The 26613-nt window shown below is 38.1% G+C and overlaps 1 protein-coding gene across 20 annotated transcripts in view; it reads right to left on the reverse strand.

The window, feature by feature from the left end:
- Nucleotides 1-269: 269 nt before the first annotated feature.
- Nucleotides 270-26613, reverse strand: part of HDAC9 (histone deacetylase 9) — a 473035-nt gene continuing 446691 nt past the window's right edge. For 13 of the 20 annotated variants that reach the window (XM_038173865.2, XM_038173863.2, XM_038173860.2 and 10 more), the window contains 3 exons: nt 17708-17792; nt 12268-12421; nt 10237-11402 (listed from right to left, as the gene is read on the reverse strand). In XM_038173865.2, coding sequence (XP_038029793.1) covers nt 11237-11402; nt 12268-12421; nt 17708-17792 — 405 coding nt within the window. In that variant the 3' untranslated portion in view covers nt 10237-11236. Of the gene's footprint in view, nt 2898-10236; nt 11403-12267; nt 12422-17707; nt 17793-26613 lie in introns of those variants that run through there. The other 7 variants (XM_038173868.2, XM_072033569.1, XM_038173867.2 and 4 more) reach the window with 5 other exon arrangements.

Here is a 26613-nt window from a genome sequence, read left to right on the forward strand (position 1 = left end):
GCATTTTTAAGAGAGTCCATGTGAATATTTCCCTGGAAGTGTGACTGAAATTGCTGGGAGATATTTTAACTGCAATCCATAGGGAGCTATTGATGGTAATAAAAAATACTGTGAGAAGAAAACAGCAGCAAGTGAAACTGCCCTCTCGGAAAGCCCAGGTCTGCTTGGAAGGAAGTGTTGATATTCACCATAAGCCTCAATCATTTCCCAGAGGGCTGTACGGTGCCTTGTAATGACATAATCAAAAAGTAATGGTGTTCTGGACTTAAAAAAAAAAAAAAAAAAAAAAGTGCACACACACACAAAAAAACAACAGGTCCTGATCCATCTCCCACCGAAATCAAAGAGCATTTTGCAATTGGCTTCAGTGAGAGCAGAGTTCTGGACACAATCTGTGTGCAGTTTATTTGCACATTTGCTTATCCAAATGATCCTGACTTTAACCAATAGCATGTCTAGTTGTCTGTCTGGGAGTATGCCTGTATAAATGCATAAGTGTGAGTTTATAATGTGGTTTAATTCAAATTATTCTGGAATTTTAAAAGCATTTCCAGCTACAAAGGACATCTTTAGCTGATTTCCACCCCAGAATATAGACTTTAATTGGCAAAGTTTGTCAGTCACATTTCAAGCTGCAATTCATATTCCATTTCATGCAAGCTAAGGACATAGATTTTACATTTGTGGGGTTAATTCTAAAATGATCTTACTGTGCACTCAATTAAAATTTTGCAGCTATTATTTCAAAATGTGAAAAGCTTTACAAATTACCCAACTCATCAGCTATGGTCCTTGGTTTCCTTGAAGGGAAACTTCTTTGAAGACCACAAGTAAATTGCAGTAAATGGCAAGTAAGATTGCCATCACAAGTCTGCTAAAAATATAGGGTGAACTTCTGATTGCTTTAGTCATGTGAACAATCCCTTCAGAACAGCTCAAAGTCAGGCAAGGTGGCTTGCACCAGGAGTTAATTTAGCCGGCTGGGACCCTTTGCATTACTAAAATGAGCATGATTTTGGCTTGTAAATGGCAGGTAAAATTTTATTTTACTTTCTGAGGGGCATGCATCCATTTTAGAGTAAGCCTTTTAGAATAAAAGTTTGCTTTGCGTTATAGGAAATGACATTCCTTTTTTAGATTTCCCTTTTCAAAGCATGCCTCAGATTTCTAACTTGTAGCAGAGAGCTTTTGTATAAGTAATAAAAGTCTTTAAAATTAAAATGCTAATCATAAACAAACCCAAATGCATGAAAGATATAGTCTGACTGCATAACAAAAGAGAATTATATAATTCTATTTGAGTGAAATCTTTCATCTTTGATTTACAGGTTTGAGTCTGCCTATAACTGAAACCATATTGTTCCATATCTTTCATATCATGGCCTTCACCAAAATCTTGTTTTAATTAAGGTTTCTTTCAGATTTCAGAATAAAAAGCATGACAGTCTTCACTTATGGCTTTAATATATACTTTCAGTTTGGAAAATGTATAAAAATGAACATCATTTGATTTTAAAAGCCGAGTGAGTTATCAAATACTGGCTGCAAGCAGAATACTTCAAGGTATCTCAAAGGGTTCATTAGGTGAGAAAGTTGTAAACAAAATAAAAGTTGCTGTAGCACAATTTTGTTCATTTGAAGTCATTTTACATACATGCCCTAACTCTTTCTCTGACGGTAAGGCAACACGTGTAATAGTTTAAGCGTTCATTATCAGCTAAAGGCACAGCTCTATGTTACGTTCACCAACACAAAATTAAACAGCTAATGTCACATTGCAGGGAAAGCTTGCTGCATTTGGGGGATCTAAAATAAAGCCTAAACCCTTGGAAACTTCGTAAGCAAGATCAGCTCTCTCGGTGCAGGACTACATAAAAGAATTAGTCTGTATTCACACGACAACCTGTAAAAACGCTCCCCACACAACCTCCACGGAAACACCTGAGCTCCAAATGAGCTGCACGTAGCCGCTGCTGATTGCTGCTCTCAGAGTCAGGACACAGAAACATTTTGGAACAAACTAAAAACACATTTGGAAAGCCATCCATTTTTCAGAGACTACTTGATCGCTGCTGCACATCTGGTGAGAGCTACTGTCAACTACAGTGGGTATAGCACTTTTTTAAAGACAGAAGGTTGCTCATTTTAGGGAATCATGAATGTGATTTTATGATAGAAAAGGCTACATAAAATGGGGAGATATGTCCGGGAGAAGGGAAAATAAAAAAAAGCACCACCAAGCACAGTACTTTGGGGGATTTATAGTACAATAAGAAGTACTTTCCCTTTAGCTAAAATCCTTCATCTTAGCTTACACACCTTTTACTCGTTCTGCTAAGAACTCATTACAAGGGGTTAAAAAACATCATGTAAAATAATTTTTTTTTCTTCATTACACAAAGCAGAGAAAACAAATTCTATTAACAGTTTAACACAGTATGAAAAAAATTACCCAGTAAAAAGTGTCAGAAAGTGATTCATGGAGTTTACCAAGTATTTTGCTGGCTGTCGCAACTCTCGTATCTATAATCTATCATGTAGAATTTTGTAATACTCTATTTCACAATTCATGTTGGTGAGTGGGTCAAACAGCATATAAAAAGCATGCTCTAGGCTCTTTCTCCCAAGCCTGTTTTACTGTAACTCTAGAATTGTAGCGGTTACATTTAAGGAATCTTTAGGGCCCTTTCAAGTTCATCCAAAGAACAAGTGAAGCTGCTATTCAGAGTTTTGTGCCCAGTGTTTATGTTCCATCTGATCCGTGCCACCCAAGCAGCAGACAAGACATGTCTGAGGGTGCTTTGGGGGGATACACAATGATGTCACCCACAGGAAATATCAGGGAGGACTTGGCACTTCACAAGGCTGGCTCTTCTTCCATGGGCTCGCCAGCAGCTCTGTAAAAATAAACAGGCAATCAGAATACGGCACAAGAGTACACAATGACATTGTAGATTTTCATGCATAATCAAAGCTGATTTTTCAGCTCTCTCTGATGTTTATTTGTGTTATTCAGTTATCCATAAATAGAGTTTCTTTCCTAGGAAGTATAAACAAATGTCAAGTGGAAAAACATTTTAGATCCAAGCAATCACTTAAAATGTTCCTGTTTATATTAAAATATGTCAGAATATTTTATAACTTTTTGTCCAGAAATGTACATGCTTTGTGTCAACAGAATCAAATAATTTTGTGAAAAAAAATGGCTGTGATACTTTTATTTTGCAAGCATCTGCAACTAAAAATACATACCATTCAAACAAAATGGTTCAGTGGTAGCCAAGTAGTTAGCAACATTTCTTGTGGAGTTCCTCAGTCCTCTGACTTTTGATTCTGTGCTTTAATAAATTCCCTGCCTGGCTGCCTGCCTGCCTGCAACTTCTGAGACCAAATTCTAAACCTGATTAACAGATCACTGTCATAGACAAATATCCATTAATAGTATCTCATCATAAGTGCCTTTTATTTGAAAGCCTCTGGGAAACATTCAGCTCAGGCAAGATGAGCTTTAAAACATCCAGTAAGTATCAAATGGGGACATACACCGAGCCGTTGGGAAGTGACATAATTCCTTGTACCTAACAAGCTACTGCAACCAAGGATTATGCTGGTAATTATAAAATGGGGAGCTTTTGAGACCATGGTGAGACCTCACTCTTGAAGGGTGTAAGAATTTTGACACACAGCATTTGTCACCTCAATCTCGCAAGGTACAGTACAGAAATGAGTCTAAGACCTCCTTAAAACTAACCACTTCAAGCAATTCTGAAATGAGGGGAGGGCGAAAAGTAAACACAAATTAATAAATAAATCAGACATTTAACAGTTAAATCTGATAAGCCAGTATAATGATTAGTTTCAGTAAAAAATACCTCAGAAAATACAAGCTCATGAGATCCCATGGGGAGGAGTGGGGAGGGAAGTAATTAATGGGGGCTTGCATGGGCTTTGGTAGTTTATTTAGCAAGGAAGCCAGAGAATTTTAAATTAATCTGGACTTTATTAAAGTCTTTCCCAATGAAAAAATCAGAAGTGTCTCTCTAAATGGCTTTATACAGGTTATTCCTTTATGATTTAGAATGATTACAGCTAGTACACTGAAAAATAAGTTGAATGAGTGCTATATGAAAAAGATGATTTTCAGACTAATCATTTTCCAAAGGGTTAGTGACCAGAAAAAAAATATTGTTAATCTATAAATCTCTAATCTTTTGTTCCTCTCTATACAGTGGAGACATTTTCATGTCTACAATAATCACTGCAGCTCCCTTGTTTCTGAGTGGGGATGTGAAGCACAATTTCAAGGAAGGTTGCAGCAGGGGCCACTTTGGACAGAGCAAAGCTGGGTGGGAGTGCTGTCCTGCCTATGCACAGATGCAGCAGGGCATCACTCCTCCTCAACAGGCAGTAGAAGCCCAGAAAGATTACCAAAATATGTTTATTGAGACATCTTTAAAAAAATAATAAAAATAATTGCTGTCATTTCATTTTACCTTGCATTGTTCTGGGTTGTGGCAGAGGCAGCACACTGGCAGAGGCAGCACACTAGCAACAAGGTGGGATGGAGCTCAGCCTGCTGCTCAGGTCCTCAGGTATAGTAAAGGAACATGCTCCATGTACAGACCATGCTTGTTGTATATCACTCCTATGCTGACTACATGTTCTCACTTTCTCCAGCCACTCTTGGAGGACCTGCTTCTCCTCTGACATAAAGTAAAAGCGTAGTAGGCCCTCTTAAACACTCGGGGACTTATGAGGCTGTCTGAGAAGAGAGCAGTTTGAAAGCAGGTAACAGTTAAGCTTTTATGTTGTGTTGTGAATAAATGAATGGGAAGAAATAGTTTTCAATAGATTTCAATTGGAGATTGGCAGAGTAGGAAGGAATGGAGCTCTGGAAAACTTCTGGAAGTCGAAGTGGATATTTGGGTTATTTGTAAAGAGAAGGGGAAGTACATGCAAGTCTGCTCACATGTATTTGGCCTATAGGACTGACATTATCATGAACGTAGCACAACTCGGAGATGATCACATTCATAGTTTTGAGTCCTGGGCAATTTCTCCCTGATGAGGGCACTTCTGAGCACCAGGACTAACCTTGAGTGCTGTGTCCTAGTGTATTCCAACACACTCCAACAACATCCCAATATTCTGCAACAGCCAGAGCCTAGGCACCAGACGAAATATTTATATGCAAGCACAAGATGTTAAGCTCTTTTTGGAAATGGAGAGGATGTTCAGGTGCCTTAGCAAATCCAGCTGCTGCCTCTCAGTGTGAGTATTTTCAACCTTCTCCAGTCTGCTTTGAAGATTTGTGTGTGTGCTTTAACTTCAAATTACTGGTGCAAGAGAAGTCACTGGATCTATCCAACAGCTTATCATTAAAAACATGCATCTTTATGGGATAACAGCTTAGGCCGGAGCTTTGGGAGAGAGCAAGTAAACTTTTAGAGCCCTTTGCACAGAAAGAAAAACACTGAGAGGTGAATCAATATATACCCATTCAGCTGAAATCAAAAGTTTTCCAAAGAATAAAATAAAAAATCGAGGGGGCAGAGTCTGACAGGCCAAATTTATGTTACCTTAATTATGTCATTGTTAGTTATATCAGTTCAGTCTGTCTTCCTGTAGCTGACAAGAAGTTGGCATAAAAACACAAAACAGGCACAAAAATTAACCCATATTGTATGCTCTGACTAATTCCTCAGAAATGTAACTGTGAGCTTGGGTCTGATATGGGCTGATCTGTGGGGTTGGCAGATCCCAAATGGCACAGATTGGGACTGTAATGAATGTAGAATCACAACTGTGATTTTTCATAAAGCTTCATGGTGGCTCACTGAAATTGCAAGTGCCTAGGAGCAGAGCCCTCTTTCATTTGGTCTAATTACTTGGGTATGCCATAAAGGGTGCTCACCTATGCCTCTCTCTATATGCAGTTCACACTCTTGTAGAGTGAAATAGTCTCTTTGTAGTTACTGCTAAAACAAATGATTATATTAAAACAATTGGAGTAGATGAGAGAATCCTGCCATATGGATAAAGTCTGGCTAAACTTGTGACATCTTACGTACTGCTTTGTGGCAGTTGTAAGTAAATGGCAACCATATTATTTAATGTTATTTAAAATAGCTAATATCTGCATTTAAAAAAAAAAAAAAGTCAACATTTAAAAACGGATAAATCCTGTAAATCATCCAAAAAAGTAAACATTTCTCTTACCTTATTTTATAAATTGGAATTACAGGGATTCCTCATAGCTACATCATCACACATATAAAAATAAAAAATCAAGGTATGCTTCCAAGTCACAAAAATCACTGAACAGAAGATATATTTTCTGGCGGGGTATGGCTGTTTTATGCCATAATCTGTTCCTAATTTAACTCATCTGTCTCAAGGAAGAGCATTGTAATTGAAAAGTGATCCTCTGGTAGCAAAGAGCTGGGGAAAAAGAGGTACCTTTCTAAACCATGAAGATGACTTGGAGAGTGCCTGAAGTCATCATATTAGAGATCCTGGGTAAGTGTATATACTAGTAAAAATTGACTCTGTATGAATCAAAGGAGAGGAGCTAAAAGGAAAAAAAACTTCACGTTTAAGATCACAATAAGGTAAGTACACACAAGCTCTCAAAAGAGGAAGTCATGACTAAATAAGGCAAACAAAGTAGAAACACTGGCAAGTTCAACGTAAACCCACAATGAGGCCAAAAGGAGAATCTGAAGATCAACATGTTAAAGGCATAAAAAGTAATAATAGAAGGATCTTTCAAAATACATCAGAAGAAATGATCAAAGCATAAAAGGAGCATCAAGGAAGGTAAACCACAAGAGCAAAATGAACTATTTATATCTCTGTTCACTAGAGAAGCATCAGGCAGATCTTATTATTTGCAGATGAACTGTCTTAAACTGAATCAGCACTAGAACAAGCTGATATATTAAACATTGCCAAATTGCTAAGAGCAGATGATATTTGTCCACTGAGTTCTACGGGAATGTAATCATGATGTTTCTATATAAATAATTACCGAGCATATTCCACTGCTTAATTCAGAATCCAGAGAGGGTAGAGATAGAGAAGGTAAGAAATGCAATCCCCATTTTGGAAACTACAGGACATACAGTAAGTCTGTATTGGGGAAATTGATAGCAGCTATAATAAATTACAGAATTAATAGGCATTTAGATAATAGTAATTTGGCTATGAGTTAAGACTTAACTCTTGCAGAGAAGTCAAGCCTCCCAAATTTATTAGAAGTTTCTGAAGGAACTGAAAGAAGAGGAATCAAGTGATACCTCCGCACAAAGAAAGTCTTCCTAAAATTTTATCCAAGTGCTCTGAGGAACTTAGGTTATGAGAGATGGTCCTGACATAGATTAACAAACCATCAAATGTAGGAAATGGACAATAATACTGGTGAATGTTCATCATGGAAGGATATTCCACAGCATCTGAAGAAGACGTGGCAGAGTACAAGTACATTTAGGTGATAACATTTGTTGATGATGCAGAATTACAGATACTAGACAGACCTAAAGCCCATAGCACCATTTCTGAGTGGAAAAGAAGGTAAACAGATACAAAGTAATACACAAAGCAGGGGGGAGGACAGATTTAATTGTTTATATACTGTGATGGCAATTACTGAGAGCTTAATGAGAGTAGAAGAGAACAACAAACAACAAAAACGTGCATCATTAATCTTCCTTATAAATACATAGTATGCCCAACACCTGGTGTCCTGGATGCAGTCCTTACACCATCAAAAAATAAAAGTTGGAATAGAAAAGACATAGATAGGGGCAGGAAGAATGGTTAGAAGAAATTACTTTCATACCAGGAGGAATAAAATGTCTTGAGACAGTATGGACAGTATGGACAAGAATGTAAGGAAAAAATCCTTTGATTTCTCATAACTAGAGAATGTTCAGTGAATTTACCAGGTAATAAGTTTAGAGCAAAGAAAAAGAAGTGCAATGCCTGATGAAGCTGTGGGATTCACTACCTGAACACCAAAACTGCAAGATTGTTGAAAAACACCTTTGAAAAATTTATATCTGGAAGGTATCCTGGGTAGATATCCTGGAAGCTTTTACACAGTATGTGTCAGATACAGCCATCAAGACCTAGAGCAGGGCAGGGCTGTCTCTCCACATCTCTGTTCCCAGTTCCCTTCCTTAGGCAACCTCTACCGGGGGATGAGAGGAAGGTGGGCAAGATAAGGCTGCAGATCCTCTGACCCCTGAGCCTGGTTGTGATTTCAGATCCTGTGGGGTATGGCCGGGTAGATGCAGGTTCTTCAGCCCAGCTGAAGTGGATACCCAAACAGCAACACGCTAAGCAAAGCTCTGTGAGCTGATGCACAAACACAGAATGTGGCCCTAGGTGGCAGCTAGCTGTACCCCACAATTCAACCAGTCTTACTGCTATAAAATATATTGCAGCATGGCTCAAAATGCAACTGATAGCTCAGTAACAGTGAGAGAAATATCTAAAAATGACACTTTGTTTTCATTTCGATTTGAGTAAAACCTATGCTTGGCTGAACGAAGGCCATAAAGTCAAATCCTGATAAATGTCATTCTTGAGATTTACTGTTTGCTGTAAAAGTAGTAAGTGCCAGAGACCTTCCTCCACACCCTTTTATTTTTCCATTTTAAGAAGAAATGTACAGAAGCTCCAGTGTATCGTGGACAGCATTGTATTGAATATTTTCATAGCAGGGTTTCTGAAACAGATGTCTGGCCAAAGAAAAATTCTAATCAGTTAAATCTATATCTCACTTAGGGAATAAGCAGTTATCAACACACAAAAGTTATGGTAGTTAGAAATGCTTTCTAGGGCACTCTGGTTCCTTTAATTGCATCTGTATTTAAATCTTTGTTAGCATCATGCATGTTTTCTTTCCTATCCACAAAGGCTTTTTTCTATATCTGTTCTCTTCTGAAGTCTGTAATCAAGTTTCAATTGAATCTTAAAATGCAGAGTTGTGCTTTGGTAAAATTAAACACAAAAAGCGTAGCAGCTTTCACAGTTTTCTTCATTTAGCCTGTCAGAGAAAATCAAATTAAAAAAAAAAAAATAATCTGCACTGTTACTTGAAGAAAAGAAAGAAAGAGAGAAGAAAGAAAGGGAAAAACTTAAGAGGGGCCTTAGCCAGGAGCATTTTATCGTTTATTCATCAGTGGTAAATGAGTCAGATACGACTTGGCCAGGAAAAGAGCTGCTTTACCCAAATCTGAGTTTAAAATGAGTCATCTCACTTCAAACACCAATATATCCTCCAACATAACTGGCAAGAGTTTCCCGCAAAGAGAGTTTTGCTGCCACTCTTCATCTGCAGGCCCAATCATCCAAAACTGAAGTCAACAGGATGTCTGTCATTGATTCAATGAAACAGGGACAGAATTATCAGCCTGGCTAGCCATGGTGGCTATTAAGAGAAAGTAAACTGGCTCCTGGCATAATGAAGGAACCTTTCAGGCTGCCCTGTTAGCCATGGCACTTTCTGCTCTGAACTTGCCCTGCCAGCCACAACTAACTTTTCCCCCAAAATACTCAATGCAAAGGCTTTCAATAGATCTTCAGAAACCTACTGCCACCTACAATAGGGAAGAGGGGTGCACTTAAGAGCCCCAAGGGCTCCTCATGTCCCTGCAACCCTGACAGTTGTCATAGAAGGGGGCTAGAGGAGTATCATATTAATTATATCAAATGGAACAAATGTGAAAAATAAAGTTCTGACATCACTATGTTACTCCAGCTTGTGTTGGTATGTGTCTATGAACTGAACAGTATGCTTTTGTTAAATGAATGAAGTTATTCTGGCATGGAACTGTAGTGTGCAATGTCAAATCAATCCCTGGATTTATAGTCCTGTGCTAGAGTTTCATTCATGCTCAAAATGCAGCCAGGTCCCCTCAGGTCTCCCTGCAGCTCTGTGGCCTGTGCCTTTGAAATCAGACTGTCAGGGTGACCCTTTTTGATCCCATATTCCTTTTTACATTCAGCAGGAAGAAAGCCAAGAGAGTGATATCCTGAAGCCTCACAAAACCTAGGTGTCACTTCTGGCTCTGTGAGATAATGCTTATGTTGTGCTGTTGCTCTCTGGCTTTGGGTAACTTTGGGTAACTTAGAGTTATACAAATATGAAAACAGATTCAGGGATACATGCAAGTAAAGATTTATTTGTGCCACTGAAAAACTTCTGCAGCAACAAAGATTTCAAACGAAGCCATTTTTTCCACAGAACAATTCATCATGATGGCTTCACCCCCATAAGAGCCCAGGACTGATGAAGTGTAATGAATCTGGCAGCCACATGAATTCCACTTGTGTACATTTCAGCACATCCGTTTTTTTTCCATTTCTCTCAGCTCTGCTCTGAAATGCTGTTTTCAGAGTGGGTGGAAACTGTCACAGGTTATCAGTGGGTAGGTAATAAATACAATAATTAAGTACAGCATTAGTCAAAGGGTAATTTTGTTCAAGTCATGTAAGATCAGTGGTTGCTCTTGATGGCTGTAGTTTTAAGTGACTAAAGGCTCATAACAAATACAGTTCTTGGTTATTCAGAGCAATATAAAAATATACAAAATTAACCAGACCCTTTTTCACACAATTTAAAACTTTACTTTGTTTGACTGTTTTTGTTCCAACACTTTCATTAAAATTCCATGTCTTTCAGAGCTGTGCATACATACATGAATATGATCCCCAGCTTTCAGTCCCTGGCTAACAGAAGTGTCTTGTGGCTGTCACAAATCTATATGACAAACTTTGCATTATTCCTTAGCCTAGCACTGATTTACACACTCACAGATCTAAAATGTGTCTCACATTCATCACTGGATCCTTCCCTAAGCTTTTATGGATTTGTTTGTAATAATATTAGTCCAAAAATAGCCATAACAAACAAAAAACGTAATTTCGGTCAGAAAGATAATTATGTAAAAACTGCTAACTTTACTAGCTAGCTCTGCCTCGTGTGTCTCTTTGAGCCCCATATGCTAACTTATTGACAGATGGTCTCATGGTTGTGAAAGACGTTCACTTCCAAATGCAGCTATAGCGTTTAGCTGTGTCCATACCATTCCCCTGGATGCTTTCAGCTGCTTATCGGACCAGTTCTGAATAAAAGAGCCTGTGCAGGAGTCCAGAACCAAATCAAACAAGTTGCTGTCACGGCATAGGACCATGGATCCTTTTGGCCCCACTTCCACCATCGTTCTGCCTACCCAGAGCTCCCTCCTTTCCTTCCTGTTGTTTTGCATCTCCAAGCCACAGCATGAAGGGAGCTGATGAGTCTCCTTATAAGGGTTTTTTCTCCTTTCCTCCTCCCTCCCTTGTTTTCTCTGCATGATGGAAACTGAACAGTTCCCTGCACTTTGGGTCTTCCTCTGTTGGAGAAAGACAGAAAAGTTTGTCCTTCAGATGAGTAAATAGGAAACCCCAAGAACTTCTGCAGTGGCTCTTCTGATTCCTGGTGTCACTTTGAACAAGTACTGTTTTGTAGACCACATAGTCTTCAGTGGCCGCCCCCCCCCCCCTTTTTTTTTTTTCATCTTTAATTGGCAGAAAACCAACAGCAGTTACTGTATCATTTTCTCAGGCTGTGAAAATGAAAGCAATGTTCATTAACCTAGAAAAGCAGCTGACAAGCTGGAAAAAACATCATTCTCTTTCCTTTCTTAGCTGGTACCTTCAGCACAGTAGGCAGAAAATGTTGGCCCTGATCCTGGTCAGTATTGCTTTAAGTTTTATACTGGCCCTGTTCCATTGCTTCCAGGGAAGTAATGTTTAATGCCTATCTAATATCATTTAATAATGATTTAAGTCCGTCCTTATTAAATTTATCTGACCATGTGTTAGATGCCTTCCTAGAAAGTTAAAGCTAAAACAGTTTTGAATTGCTTCCAATAAAAAGAACACAGTTGATTACACTTGAACATGTCTCTTATCTTCATACAGGTAATGCCAACTGTGCACTTTTTCTATAGTAGAGAGCTTTAGACATGAGGAGAAAATAAGGTTGTTTTACTACTCATGAAACTTAGTAAAGAATTACACACATCAAAAATATATTAGCATAGAATACCTCTGTTTCCAGCAGCCAAGTAGGGAGAATTTAAATTCAGGGATGACAAATTCCAGGTAGCACAATTAGCAGACAATTTTGAAATAAGTCTTAGTCTACCTGTCTTCTGCATCTCGTGTGACTGGAGAGTAAAAGCCTTGCTCTCTGGAATAATTGCATATGCTTACCTGCTGCCTTCCTGAGGAAAGCACTGTTCAACATCCACTGAAAGGGAGGCCATAGCAGATACTGTTTCTGTCTCCTCCCTCTCTCGTTTCTGAGACTCAGCCAGAGCACAATCCACTGGCACAGAATATGGCTCCACTGACTTCCAGTACTTGCCTAAGGAAAACATACATCATAATTTATGGGAATTTTAGCTAGCATGGTGGTTCAAGCATAGTAATCACTTAGTTCAACGTGGGGTGATTATAATTTTAAATCACTGCAGTGTAAGCAGCACAATTGAAATTTCAAACTGCAGCGAAGTATATTTCTGAACCTACAAATGCCAAGTTGGAAAGCGCTTTCATTCCAAGGGCTGTGTCACACCCTTCCCCAGAAGGTAATAAACTGGCGGAGTAACATGCAGCCTAATGAACTCATACTGTCAGACAGGCTATTGGCTTTATCTTCACAAGGTAAAGGGAGTTCAGGGCAGGGTTAACACCTAGAAGCTCTGGTATTGCAGACAGCTGATGCATACACAATAAATAGGACTAGAAAAATGAACATTGTTTTACAACATGCTCACACAGCACTGTCTTGAAATGGAAAAAAAAGTCAGAAATGCCAGCTTGGACTGAAGTGATGTTGCCAGAACAATCAGGTTTGTTAGTCCTGGATGTTCTTTCTCCTCCACCCTCAGGGCGTATACTAGAACAATAATTCCTTTAAAATTTTCATATATGAACTGGCTGTTGCTGGAAAGCTGCCAGATATCATAAGGAATAGAGCTTTCTAGTTTGCAGTGCAAAAACACAGCAGTGGATTTAAAACACGAGCATCCTCATCTTTCAGCCTGCAACAGAAGAGACAGTAATTAGCTTCTCGAGTCACACCAACAGTAGTGGCAGGTGACTTATGGGCAACATAAAAAATGTCCCACTACTGCAGAGCTGTTAAGAAAAGGAGGACGATTAGTGGTGACCCAGTGAAAAGTAAGAATTTACATATGCATTTCTTACAACCCAGTAATCCACCAAGCACTCACTAATTGCCAGGTGGATGACACCTGGAAATGAGGAGCTTTGGGAAGGCTGGGAGCTCTGGACCAGTGCTTATGCAGTGTTTAGCAAGAAGCTTCCAGCAGCTGCTGCAGAGGTTGGGTCAGGGTACTTATCTGGGAATTAGACGGAGGGTTTCAACAGCTGTGAAAGACAGGGGATCAAGTAGGGGACTTTTCCAAGGGCTAAAAGGAGAATTTTGGCAGCTGGGCAGCAGGTTGAGGAGAGGTGCTTATCCGGAGGGTAGCTGGAGGCTTTGACAGCTGGGAGGCCAGACCAGTCAGTGGTGGTGCTGTCTGAGCTGCACAAAGGCTGCTGAAAACTCCCTCACTGGTAACATGGCTCTCAGCACTGTTTCAGGCTTTTTCAAAGATGAACTTTTCCCTCCAGTGAGAAAGCAGCTGTCAATAAAGCCTGAAAATGTCTTTATTCAAAAATATCATTGCAAGATGAAAGCCCAAGTCAATCTGCAAGAACAACCAGCGAGCATGGCCAGAGTGTTTCTTTGAACTCTAATAGTGTGCACGTTTGAGTAGTTAGCAGAATCTTTAAATAACAGGGACCTTCTGGGGATAAAATGTAAAGTGTATTAAGTATCCTACAAAGTTGAGATTAAGTGTTAGAAGGTTGGCTTTGCTCCAAAAGCATGAAAGACACAGCTAAAAAGTTATGTACATAGCAGTAAGCTCAGTGATTGGAGCCTGGCAAATTTTATAAAAACAAGACAAAAATATTCTCTATTATTACTGTGCTCAGAGACCATATTCTCTATTCATTAAAAAATACACTAAAAACAAACAAAAATTTATATGGGCATTCCACAATGTTCTCACAGATCATGTGTGCAAAAGTCAGTCTTTGCAATATACACCCAATTCAAACCCTATAATTTATGAGCTAAATGTTCACAGGGTGGGTGGGGTTTTTGTTGCAGAAACAGATGTGCAAGAAAATCAAATCTGTTGGCATGGGAATAATACCCCCTCTTGCCTATAAAAGAAATGAACCCATGTTCACTGCTGGAGTTTTCAAGGGCTCTTATTCATAAAATAAAATATTAGTAACCAGCTACCACTGTGCTGCTCTCCTGCAGCAACAATAAAACAGCATCAGTGAGGATTGCTACATCACATTCGTTCATTCACACACAGGCTCACACACCAGCTGCCCCCTGAATCCGGGCTTTCTTGTAACACTAAAACTCAGGGCCAAATCAAGCATATTAGCAGGCTCTCTGTGCCCATTTAACTGCCCTTCACTCCCAAGTGATCAGTGATTTTTCATGTTTCCCTGCATTGCAAATTGTGTTACAGAGACATTTCAGCGATAGCGAGGGATAGCAGAGTCTGGCTAGGAAGCAGGTGGCAGCACCTATGCTGCAGTGGAGGGTTTCGGAAAAGGGGAGTACATGGCAGGCTGTTTGTGGTTTGTGGGAGGAAATTTTAAAGCAGTTCCAATTAGGAATAGCATCCAGGTAGTAGCAGGTACATTGTGCAGGGCTTTCTGATGCTGGTGAAAAAGCACTGGTAGATTTTTCTTTAAAATCAGAAAGCTTATGCACACCTGTGGTAAGCAGAACAGCTTTGCAAGCTTTCCTTAACAAAGAACAACAAATATATAGTGTGCACAAAGCACACAGTGCTTGAATATGTTTTCAACCAAAAGATTTGCAGGCAAAGTCTTGTGGAACAGAGAGGCAATCACAGCTGCAAAGGAGCTTTGCTAGGAACCCCAGGTATGCTGTGGATTGACAATTAGATGAGCTTAAAGGAGACACATCTACCTCAAACTGCTCATATCTTTTAAAATGCTGTTTCCATTGTACTATGCTGGGATGTGGATTTCTACCAGTCCTGTTATATTCATTGATAACATTGTGGAGTACAGGGAAAAGAAGGGAGCATGCCACTGGTTTCATTCATACAGAACTCGAAGAGCAATCACTGTTTGCAAGAAGTAACAGTGAAACCAAATCAGTCTTCTAGATATGCTTTGGCTTTCAGCATGAATATGTGCTTAAGTCCTCCTCAAAGATTTGTGGGAGCACTGTTTGTAACCAGGAAATAATAAAAGTGAATGATTCTGTCCTGGTTACAAGCATTTGTAATTGCCTTTCACCAATAGCTTTGGATATGGTGTACCATAGCTTGCTTGAAAAATTTGTTTTGGGGGTTGTATTAAAGCTAATGAACAGGATTGTTTAGAAATACCATATTACAAGGGTGTGGGAACTACTACTTCCAAAAGTATTACATTTCCAAAAGAGCTTTAGATCACTGTCACAAACAAAACATTTATACAAATTCCATTCCACTTACAAAAAAAAAAAGTTTCCTTTCATTGTCTAAGTATTGCATCTTCAATATATATATATATTTTGTTTCAAAAAAAAAAATATATATATATATATTGAAACAAACACAAAAGAGGGACTTTTTTTTGGTCTAAAATATTGCTAATATTCATTAGCAATGTTAGATCACAGAAATAGGCCCAAGACACATGCAGTCATCTAGAAAAAGCAGGCTTTCTCACCATCTTTGCAGGTGTTCCTCCACCTGCACCACTTTCAGTCTGCATAACTATGTAACATTCAACATGTACTTGCTCCTCTCAATTCCATCTAATTATGCATCCTGCATAAAACTCACTAAACTTCCTCAATATTCCTTTCCTTCATCCACACACATTCCTTTCTAATACTCAGCCTCTCTCCAGACAAAATGACGCATACATAACTTTTTAGGTAATAGCTGGGAAACAAACAAACAAACAAGACCAAAAATCAAACAGACAAACAAAAATATTATGTACAAACAACTCCGAATCCTCAGCAGCCTGGCATAGGTTTCAGAAGTTCGTTGGACTGCCATGACTGTACTGGGTCTGCTCAAACCAAAGTTTGCTCTGAACAAGCAAAATTAAGCCATTCTGCTGAGCTCTGGACTGTGTTTTGGGACACACAACATACCCTTGTTCCTAAATCTCTTCCTTCTCTCTAAATGGCCATCATTGATGTGTAAGCATTGCTGGTAAAACACTATGCCTTTCTAGATCCAATATTATTTATTTTTTCCTCTCCATTTTTTGTCTGTTTCAGATTCATTTTTCATTAAGTACCTGTATTACATTTAAGCATGTATTGCATTTAACACATACATTAAATTCCAAACAGATTTAGATATTCTTTCCTGCCGTCTTTAAGCTCTCTGGTTCCTTGTGTGTAACTTTTAGTCCTTATTATCATTTGTAAATCAATACTATCTTGCACAGGATTTAAATTTCCTTACATTGCTGACTCCCACATTAACAGAGAACTTTAAGAAAGGCACTACCTCATAAGCTACCCTAGGACATACCACTGTATGTACATATGTATGTACATATACATGTGTGTATATATGTATACATGTATGTATGTACTTATACTAAAAATAACATACTGAAATTTTTCATATACAGCTGATTTACTTAGAGAACGTACATATCCGGTAACTACTAGATATGAAGGATGAATTATACATCTACAATAAATTTTCATCATCTCTAACGTCAGATTGAAAAGTACTGCATTATCAGTGGATAATGCATGATGTCCCTTTTAAAAGCTGCTTTTATTTTATAGAGATGACTCCCAATTATTTGTGATTAACCTAACATAATAAAAACATTTGTTATCTATTTGTTTTTTGTTAAGGAGCCAGCAAACAGTAGAAGCCAGGAAGCTCCTGCTGCCTTGGTAAAATGGCACAGAGCAGAAGACTAGAGAAATGAAGGGAGGTCTGCTTAGATGTATTAAGGCAACTGATGGCAAAGTGAAAAATCTTCTGTGAGGGCAGAGCAAAAGCCTCAAAGCATCTGATTAATAAAGGATTGGAAGCAAGGCGCACAAATGAAGCAAAGTATTGCCTGCACTAGAAATAGGATAAAATCACAACATATTTGTCACCATTGTTCCAGGGATCAGTGCCAATTTGAGCTTTTACATTTTATTTCAAATTCTTCTACACCTTAAAGTGAGTATCTTGTAAAGGACTACACAGATTGAAAGAAATATTTTTTAGAGTTCTGATTTACCTGTCTGTTCATATCCCTCACTAACAAACACCTATTTCATTTAAACTAATCTGGAATGGAGAGATTTGGGAATAGTCAAGCATCAGAAAGCTCTAAATAATTAAAGTGGCTTAATTCTTCAGAGATAAATACATAGTACAAACAAAGAGATGGCAAAGAAACAAAAGTGTGTATATATATACATATACACATACGAGACACAGCATGTGGGTTTATACATAAAAAGCTTGCCTGCTGTTTTCTGTGAAACACAGTTTAATTTCTATGACATTAATTAATAGTAAAGAAATACCCCAAACCCAACAACCCAAACTGAGGAACATACTTTGAATTTCAGTGGTCTTTTTTAAAGAAGCTATTGCATTCTTATTGGGGATTTGGTGCACAATATCTTCCGGGAGAGGCTCCAGCTGCAAGAATAGAATAGAATAATATAAATTTTCAATAAGACACAGGGAAGTAAAACAAACTGAAACAATCTAATCCTCAGGAAAAGCTCAGCCCAGGAACTGCTAACATTTTGCTGGTTAGAGTTCTGAAAGTATAGCCATGATTTTGTTTTCTGTTTTTCAGCCATGTAATTGAATTCCAAGGGGCTTTTCTATTGGCTGCAAGACTAATCTATCGAGTCTCTGAAGCAGGTGCATGTCTGTGTATTATTCATTAAAAAAATGCTAGTTATTTGTGTAATTTTTGTAGGTTCCTCACAAACCAAATTCCACTGCGTCTGTATACGCAGCTGGGTACTCCAAATAAAACCTTACTGAAGCCACACTGGAACTGAAGTGTGCACTCTATTATCTTCATTTTTCTGGTGTTATTGCATCTAACCATCTTACACATTTTAAGATTTTTAGAAGAAAAACATAAAACAGCTGTTTTTACTAGCTCTGCATTAATTTCAAATAAAGTAGGATATAAAAATATTTATGCAGATCAGCAGTAAAAGTTCTCTAAGTAAGTTTTTTTTTTAGAGCCAACTGCATTTTAATTAGCCAGTTTTAATTGTGTATTCTTTGCATAGGTCTGCATCATAATAAATTAGCAGAAGGATGTGTTGAGATACTACACATAATTATTTATTCCCTGCAATGAATATGAGCCAACCTTCACCACTTCCCATGGAGGAAAATTAGGTACCTAAATATTTTAAAAAGTGTCCCTGGACACTTTTGATATAGCCACCTTTTTAACACTTATTTTCCGTAACAATTGCCCACTCATTTTAAATCCCCATTTATGATCTGGAGGTAACAGTATTTTTCCATTTTACTCTGATACGTCAGTACATGGGGACATACTGTACTTTTCTTCTGCTCATAGGACGTGGATTAGTCCTAATTTGGATTTCAGATTTGCAAAAGATAAACGTATGATAGTATTTACTATTATTATCATCAGAAATTACTATACCCTATCAATTCATGGGGATGACAACCAAGTGAAAAACAACTGTATTTTGAAATTCATCTACTTGTGGTTTATATCCATATATTTTCTCCTAGAAAAAGGGTAAAGCATAGTTTGGGCTAAATGCCCCTTTTTGTGCTAAATCTTCAAACTAAGTTTTCCTTAAACTGTGTTTAGAGACCAGCCAACTTTACCACTTCCCCACACAGGCTGCTGGTGGTGGAGGTGTGCTTTCTGCAGAATCAGGAGTGCCAACCATGTCAAGGTGAACAAGAGTAATATCAACATCAATTTCTCTTCTCTAAAGCTAAGGAAGTTCAACCATCATTGATAGGAGACATCTGTACTGCAGACAAATCTCCCTTATTCAGCATGCCTGGGCCTACTTTAAACTAGGTCAAGTGAAGCCCACCCAAGCAGCTTCCCCTGTGAAGTAAATACTTCGGTAGCCATCACATATTGTCCTCGGTGTTGTTACTGCTGCATTGCTACCCACCAACTAGATAAAAACAGCTTTGATCCAAGCACACAAAGTAAGAAGCAACTGCTTCTTACTGCTTCTTTGCTGCATATATCCCCTTAGTGGTGCTATTTTAAGTAAGCTCAGCTACAAATCCCAGAACCTCTTCGATCCTACCAGTACGATCAGCAGTGAATGTCTGTCAGTGATAAAGACATAGCAAATATCACCAGACTTTTGGTGTCTCAGTACTAAAATGAATAGGCCTGTTCATGTCATTATTTCCTTAGAATCCCATATGGGATTGCAGCTGGAAGATTTCCTTGTGGCTAGAAACAATAGCACTATGTTTTGTTTTCAAATAGCATAAATCACTCCATTCTGCACAGTGAGCAAGTACGCAGAGAAGTGCTGGTAGAACCTGACTTGGTCCCAGCTCTACTCAGTTACTGAGAAGGCCAGACTGCAAAGGAAGATTGTTGCTATCTAATAGGCATCATGGATTAGAACCAAGAGAGCAATTACAATAAAAATCAGATTTACAGAAACATTTACACTTCATGATCTCCATAGATCACTCTATTTGAGTACTTGTAGGTTCCTGAAGTAAAGCTTCAGGATTTATTAAATTCAGCATTTATTAAAATGTCCACTAACAGCTCAAGCTTCACAGATTTTAGAATAAACACCGTTTTCTTATAATCCATATCTTGAGTTATGTAGGTAAATAGCACTTGCTTTTATCACTTGCTAGCTTCTTTTTAAAGCAATCTATCATTTGGCCCAGAAAAGGAAAAAGTCTTGAAGTTCTGTTTGGTTGTACTGGGTACAGGAACACAGAAGGAGAATTAAAGAGTAGCTTAGGGTTCTATTTTGACAATTTCCTAATTCCTAAGGTCTTGATGATCAATTCACTCCCTAGAAAGGAAATAATAGTTCCAGGCTGTAAAAGTTCCAGTGCTGGAGTATGAGGTCTGAAATGGCCAAAATGAAAGATTTCAAAGCTGTGTCTTGCTTTTCTCTTTGAGCACCTTGAGATTCTTTCTGCAGAAAGAATTGTACTAAATTCTCTTGTACTAAATAGCAAGCTAGGAGCAAGCAACGTAGACATAGATAAAAGACATTTCCTATTAAAAAGATTTTTTTTTTGCCTTCTTCACAGATTCTTTCAGGATCCAAAAAATTGTCTTGATTTTTCTTAATATATCAATTACACCTCTGTTCAACAGTACAGAAGTAAATTGTTTAACATGTAGAATGCATTTGAGTATCTAGACATACCAGACCAATATTTAGAAATGGCAAATCTGTTTTCAGAAATCAGAATACACTGATGAATCACTAAAGACAAGATGAAAAAGGGCCAAATTTCCAACAATTATTATTAAAATCATTATCCTATCTATTAGCTCTACTAACAGATCTGTAGGTGATGTGAGTATAATAGTTTTGTTTGATCATTTGCTTAACTTCTTTTTCCACAACACTTTCCTGTCATATTCAAAACTCATCTTCTGCTCCACAGCTATTCTGCCTCCTAACCTTAAGGATAACTGGACAGGACTTGGATCCTCTTCCATATCAGGGAAACATTAGGTTCCAGAAGTAAGTTTATTATATCATATATCCTGTTCAGTCCAAATGCAGTACTGTTACAAAAACACTGTAGAAATAAAGCCAGTGGCTTATGGCAGCTATTTCTATACACTTTGAAATGAGACTGTCTGCATTTGAAAGTCCAATTTCTGTTGGCAGCTATTCACTGGTTGGATAGAACTGTACAGACATAGCGGTGACCCTGGAAAATATCAACAGTTAGACCCAACAGTGAACAAAAGCAATTACTCTACACCTGGCATATATGGCACCATCACCTTCCCTCCTACACTTACTGGCATTCAGATCATGAAGTCTATTAAATCTGGAGGCTAGCAGAATGGAAGCTGAAAAGAGCACTGGAAATATATTGTTAGGAAAGAAATCTTTCAGAGAAGAACAGCTCAAGTCAGTGCAGAAATAACCAAACCACTGGAGAGACAGTTTGGACCAGACACAAAGGGTCATATTTTCAAAGCTTTTACATGGCTGAATCAGGCTTTTGTGCCCAAAGCAGCAGATGAAAGTAGAAACTGTATTTGCTAATCATTTTCAAAGTAGGAAAAACAATGTAAATGGGCAAAAATCACTTGGGTCGCCAAAGTCTGCCAGAGGCATATCAACAGATATTTGAAGATGAAAATAAAGATTGAAATTGCATTCGCCCAGGAGGTGATCTGAAACGATCCTTGGGAATGTGGGGAGAATCTGAAACTACAGCAGTCTGTACTGAGCGGGACTATCTAGCCGTATCTGCATAGTCTTAGCCCTGTCATGTTTTAAAGCACGAAGATTAGCTTCAGAGAAGATTGTTGCAGCATGGTAAGGAGCATGGAGAGTCCTGACAGGCACAGAGGAAGGGAAGAAGGCAGGCAAGATTCACAGGGATGCCTAGGCTGCAGATGGAAGTGCTACAACCTTCCTTTCCCATGTTTACTGTGCTAGAAGCATACCAGCGCAAAGATTGGGCTTTGTTGTTCTAAGTCTTGCCATGATTACAGAGGACTAAGTTCAAATATCTCACAGGTCCTCTTGGCCTCTACATTCTTATATTAGTGATCTTCTCAAAGTTTCTGCACTTTCTGATTTTATATAAAAACATTTTAGGGAGGTATTTTTGTGATCCACAGTGTTACAGTGTTGTACATAAATGACAGTTTTCCCTAGGAAATAGGTTCAGAAGCCTGAAGGGTTATTAGCAACTACCTGTTCCTGAAAACTAAGGCATGCCTTGCCTTGGAAATATGTACATTTGAACTAGGAATATTCTGCTCCCTCAGCCAAATGGCTTCCTGAGTAGTACTGCTCTTTTTGTGGACTTTGATGCCACCATGCTGACCTCTGGCATGTACCTCGCTCCACTTTCCTTTCCCATCTAATTTTCTATTTTTGGGCCAATTTCTGAGCTCCATGCTTATGCAAGCAGCAGTTGACAGGTGGCTTAGACTCAGTGTTAATTATTTTCTAGTGTTAGAATTAGATTAAGAACAAGGATGTAAGATTGTGACCAAGTTTACCATGCAATTTTAAACTGATCTCAGGCCATATTCACTTACATGAATATTTCCATTTTGGAGAGAGAAATGCTTACCTGTTCTGGCAAATAACCCCTTTTTAACACAGTCCAGGCCCTCTTGGCAGAGCTTGTTGCCTAGCTGGCAAGCAGCCCCAGATTCACACTGAATTCCACAAAGGAGAAAATGCCAACTTTTCATCATCAGCAGGAAAGCTGCAGAGTACAAGCTTTCCACTTAAATTACCATCCCCTCCTAAATGCCAGCTCAACAGATTGCAAGAAAGAAGCACATACTTCACACTCTGCAAGAAAATTGTCCAGTATAAGATTTTAAGCATGCTTGGGAGCCAACCAATCACAATGTTTTGTCAATTCTGCTTCAGACTGAAATTCAAGCCAGAAGAATATTTACTAGAAGATGTTAAATTTAGTCACTTAAAAATGTTTTTGCACTCGGGGCCAAATTCAGCCTTGGCCGCCACAGTCAATGAGAGCAGACATGCATCCCCTGTGTGCCTTTGTTGCAGGGTCCCGCTGGGCAGAGCACACTGTGGACTGCACTTTACCATTTCCTCTGTGCAGAGGAGAATATGACCCCATCTGTGACCAATTATCACTTGTTATAGACCACAGAAAAAAAACGCTGTACCCTGTAGAGCTTAAGAGTCTTTGCCCAAACCTGTAGACAGATCAGAGGGCCCAGGATGTTAGACTGGCTTCTGTGTCCCATGGAAATGCCTCGCCTGGCTTCTTGACATGGGATGAGATGAAGGAAGAACTAAATCATTAGGCTTTGACCTGAAGAGCTTTGTGCTTGGAGGAATCCTTCCTCATTCTCTCTGGCTGCCAAAGAACCCCCAAAGTTAATGTAGTTATGCTGGAAATAAGCTGCAGGATTCAGAATACTGAACTCAAGGAGAGCTTATCCCGGAGGGCTTTTCAAATCACAGTAGTGCCTCTTCAAAAGTAATGTAGAGGAAAGAAAACAACTTATCTTTGCACATTTGCAGCAGCCTTACCACATGTCACGAAAAGGGATAGATCTGGGGGAAAATCTGGATATTGAAACCCATTTTGACATATTTCTTGGAATAAAATACAAATACATTTAATTGATTTCTTACTTGATATGTATATATATATGCTTTAAAGATAAGTACTTGAAATTATATAACCTATCTGTGAAAACCTGCAGAACTGTTTAAAGATTAAAGATTGTCTTAATAAATAAGAGATCTGAACTTTAAACACAAGACTGTAACTCAGAATAAGTTCAGGTTTAAAAGAAATGTCTGTTTTCTAATTATCTGAATCTAGCATGTCCTTTGTTTTGACAGATGCTCATTTAATGGAGAAGTTTTTAAATCATGTTCAGAAATCTCAGGGACATTTTAAAGCAACTTATGCTTACCCTGCGTTTTACCTTCCAGAAGAATTTCCATGTTTTTATTTTGGATTTCAAAGAATCCAGCTGCTTAATCTCTTCCCACCTCTTGGGAAGATTTCCTTCCAAGAAGATAACCTACAGTGCTCCTAATTAGCTCTGCAAATGGTCAAACAGATTTTTCTCAATGAGACATGGAAATTTGTACACGGATATAAGGACCACAAACCTGAGATCTCCAGATCTTTATTTAAATATATATATATAAAATTTCTAATGAATAAATTTGTCTTTATAAAAGGTATCTTTGCATTTATCTCTATATTTTCTATTTTATTTTTCTCATTATTTAAGTGGGTAATGAGCTGTCCAAACACAACCAAACTAAATGGAGCCATTTCAGATATTATGGGGTGTTCTGCCTGATCTCATGGTACCACAGAGAACAGGTGTGGGTCTCCTCTACATTCTATGTTACTTCAACCAGTCCTTGCAAATGTCCTAGGTACCCCTACAGCATCTGAAAAGGGACTGGGTGCCTATGTTTAGGGAATAGTATTGGGGTTTAGAAATACACAATTACCAATATAAATACCTCCAATCAGTAAAAAATACAGTTATAATCCTACGTAGTTTTCTGTTCAATTTTGAAATTGCTGTTCAAAAGGACTTCTGCAGAGAAGTTCAGAAGTATTCACCACACATAGATGGGGCTGAAAGCTCATTTAAATTCTGAGCTCTTCCAAGAAAAAGAGACTTTTTAATAGTTTTTTTGGTTAGTCTTCAAAATCAACAACTGCATGCAGGAATTTCCTGTGCCATGCTCAAATTATTTAAAGAAGATTAACTTGATAGTGTATTCTTTTTGTAGTGACTCCACTTGCATTTGTTAAGAGATGAGTAAAAAGTTATCTTGCTAAACAGATCTCTGACCTATAGGCTACATATAACTAAGAACAAAGTATGTCTATTTTGGGTGTCAAACTGTTTTCCTTCTTAATGCAAAGCTCGCATGAAAGCTAGAAGTTGCTACTAATTTAACAATTCTTACAATTCTTTTTTTTTTTTTTTTTTTTTGGTATGTTATTCTGCTGGTAATAGAACATATGAAGCCACAGATTCTTGTATTGACAAGTCCTGTCCAAAAACAACAACAACAAAAAAAAGCTTTCAAAAACTGCAAAATATTTATGAATTCTAATCCTCAGCACATGAACAAATACATTTGACAAACTGCAGATTACCTTACAAAGGACTTTCCCAACCTTTTCAATTTGAGTTCAATTACATATGTAGTGTTTAAAAACTGAAGTTCATCTTGCCAACATTTTAAAACTAGAATACACCATTATTTGTAAAAGTGAAGGGCAGATAATAAGTTATAATTATCCTATTAATCACCTGTAAAGAATTGCATTCAAGGAAGAATTCGTCCTCAAATTACAATAATTGGTTATTAGAAGAAAAACATTTTTTTTTCCTGCCTTTGGCAGGAATACACTTGTAGTTTGCTGTGCAAGTTCATGACTAGTACGCTGAAATCAAGCAGTGTACATGCTATAGGCCATGTGGTGTAGATTGCCATAAATCTGTATACGTCAACAGACGTGCTGACTTCTAACTGCTAACTCAGTATCAGACTTCCTCATTAATGTCTGCTCCTCGGCAACACCTTTACTTATTCTTTTAAGCAAACATCAGTTTCTTATGGTAGTACTGGTAATGACATCCCCTCTGGAGTATTTTTGTCTTCTCAGCAGCCACAGTGTATTTTCTCTTTGAAATTCTGCTGCACCAGACCATTTAATGCATGTCCCTGAGGACGCAGCTGTGAGTAAGAGCACATGAGAATAATGCTTATTGCATGAGATGTTTCAAGTTATTAATGATCATGTTCTTTTATAAGTGGATTATAAATGGCAGTGTGGTTATGTTTGTCTTCAATCTGTTCCTACATTTTTGTCTCTCTTAAAATTTGCTTTGCTATATTTTGCAAACAGATAGATTCATAAATTATCTAATTTCCAAGTCCCTGCTTACTCTAAAAGAAAACAGAAGAAAGTTTCTATTTCAGTCCACTTATCCCATTCCTTTTCTGGCAGTCAGTACTAGATAATGGCTGGTCAGTAACAGCAGAAATGGTAGTTGGGTGTGATACAGTGTTAAAACAAAACAAAGCATTTTGCATAAATGGGTAGCACCACCAAATGGTCATAACTGGATAGAGGGACCCAGGCATCTACAGAGTAAGATACATCATATCATCAGCATTGTATTATTAGCATTAGTCCCATAAAGGTGCAAATTTCAGAGAGTGGGTTTAGACGAGCTACGAAAATCCACTGACATACTACCACAGGGAAAGTCACAACAGAATACGAATGAGTATTTTGAATGCCCTGGAAAGCACTCACTGGGAAGGCAACACTGCATTCACTAAGATTGTCAAATACTTCAAGCTAGGTTTTCATATTTCAGCATCTAAATAAAAGGACTAGCACTGAGCTAAGCATCAGTTTCAATAGTACACGTCACAAGACTGGAATACGCTTCTTATGGGTCTTGTCAAAGGTAACAGAAGATAAAGCCCAGATGAAAGATTATTATTTTTTTTTTGTATGGACATGTCTACTTCTGGATATTTCTGAGAATACTGTTGAGAAAGCTATCACTAGATTCATTCTATGTATAATCTAATAAACAATAAGCATTTTTTTATTGATGGGTCATAAAGATAAAAAGCAAAGGTTAAAAAGAACATTTAGTAAAGCCTTCTATCCAATTTCCATCAGAGGATACATTTACTTCACATTATTCTCATAGGTATGAAGACTTAAGTGGAAGGGAATGAACAGACTAGCTTTC

Source organism: Anas platyrhynchos, chromosome 2, assembly GCF_047663525.1.
Source record: "Anas platyrhynchos isolate ZD024472 breed Pekin duck chromosome 2, IASCAAS_PekinDuck_T2T, whole genome shotgun sequence".
NCBI classification, from domain to species: Eukaryota; Metazoa; Chordata; class Aves; order Anseriformes; family Anatidae; genus Anas; species Anas platyrhynchos.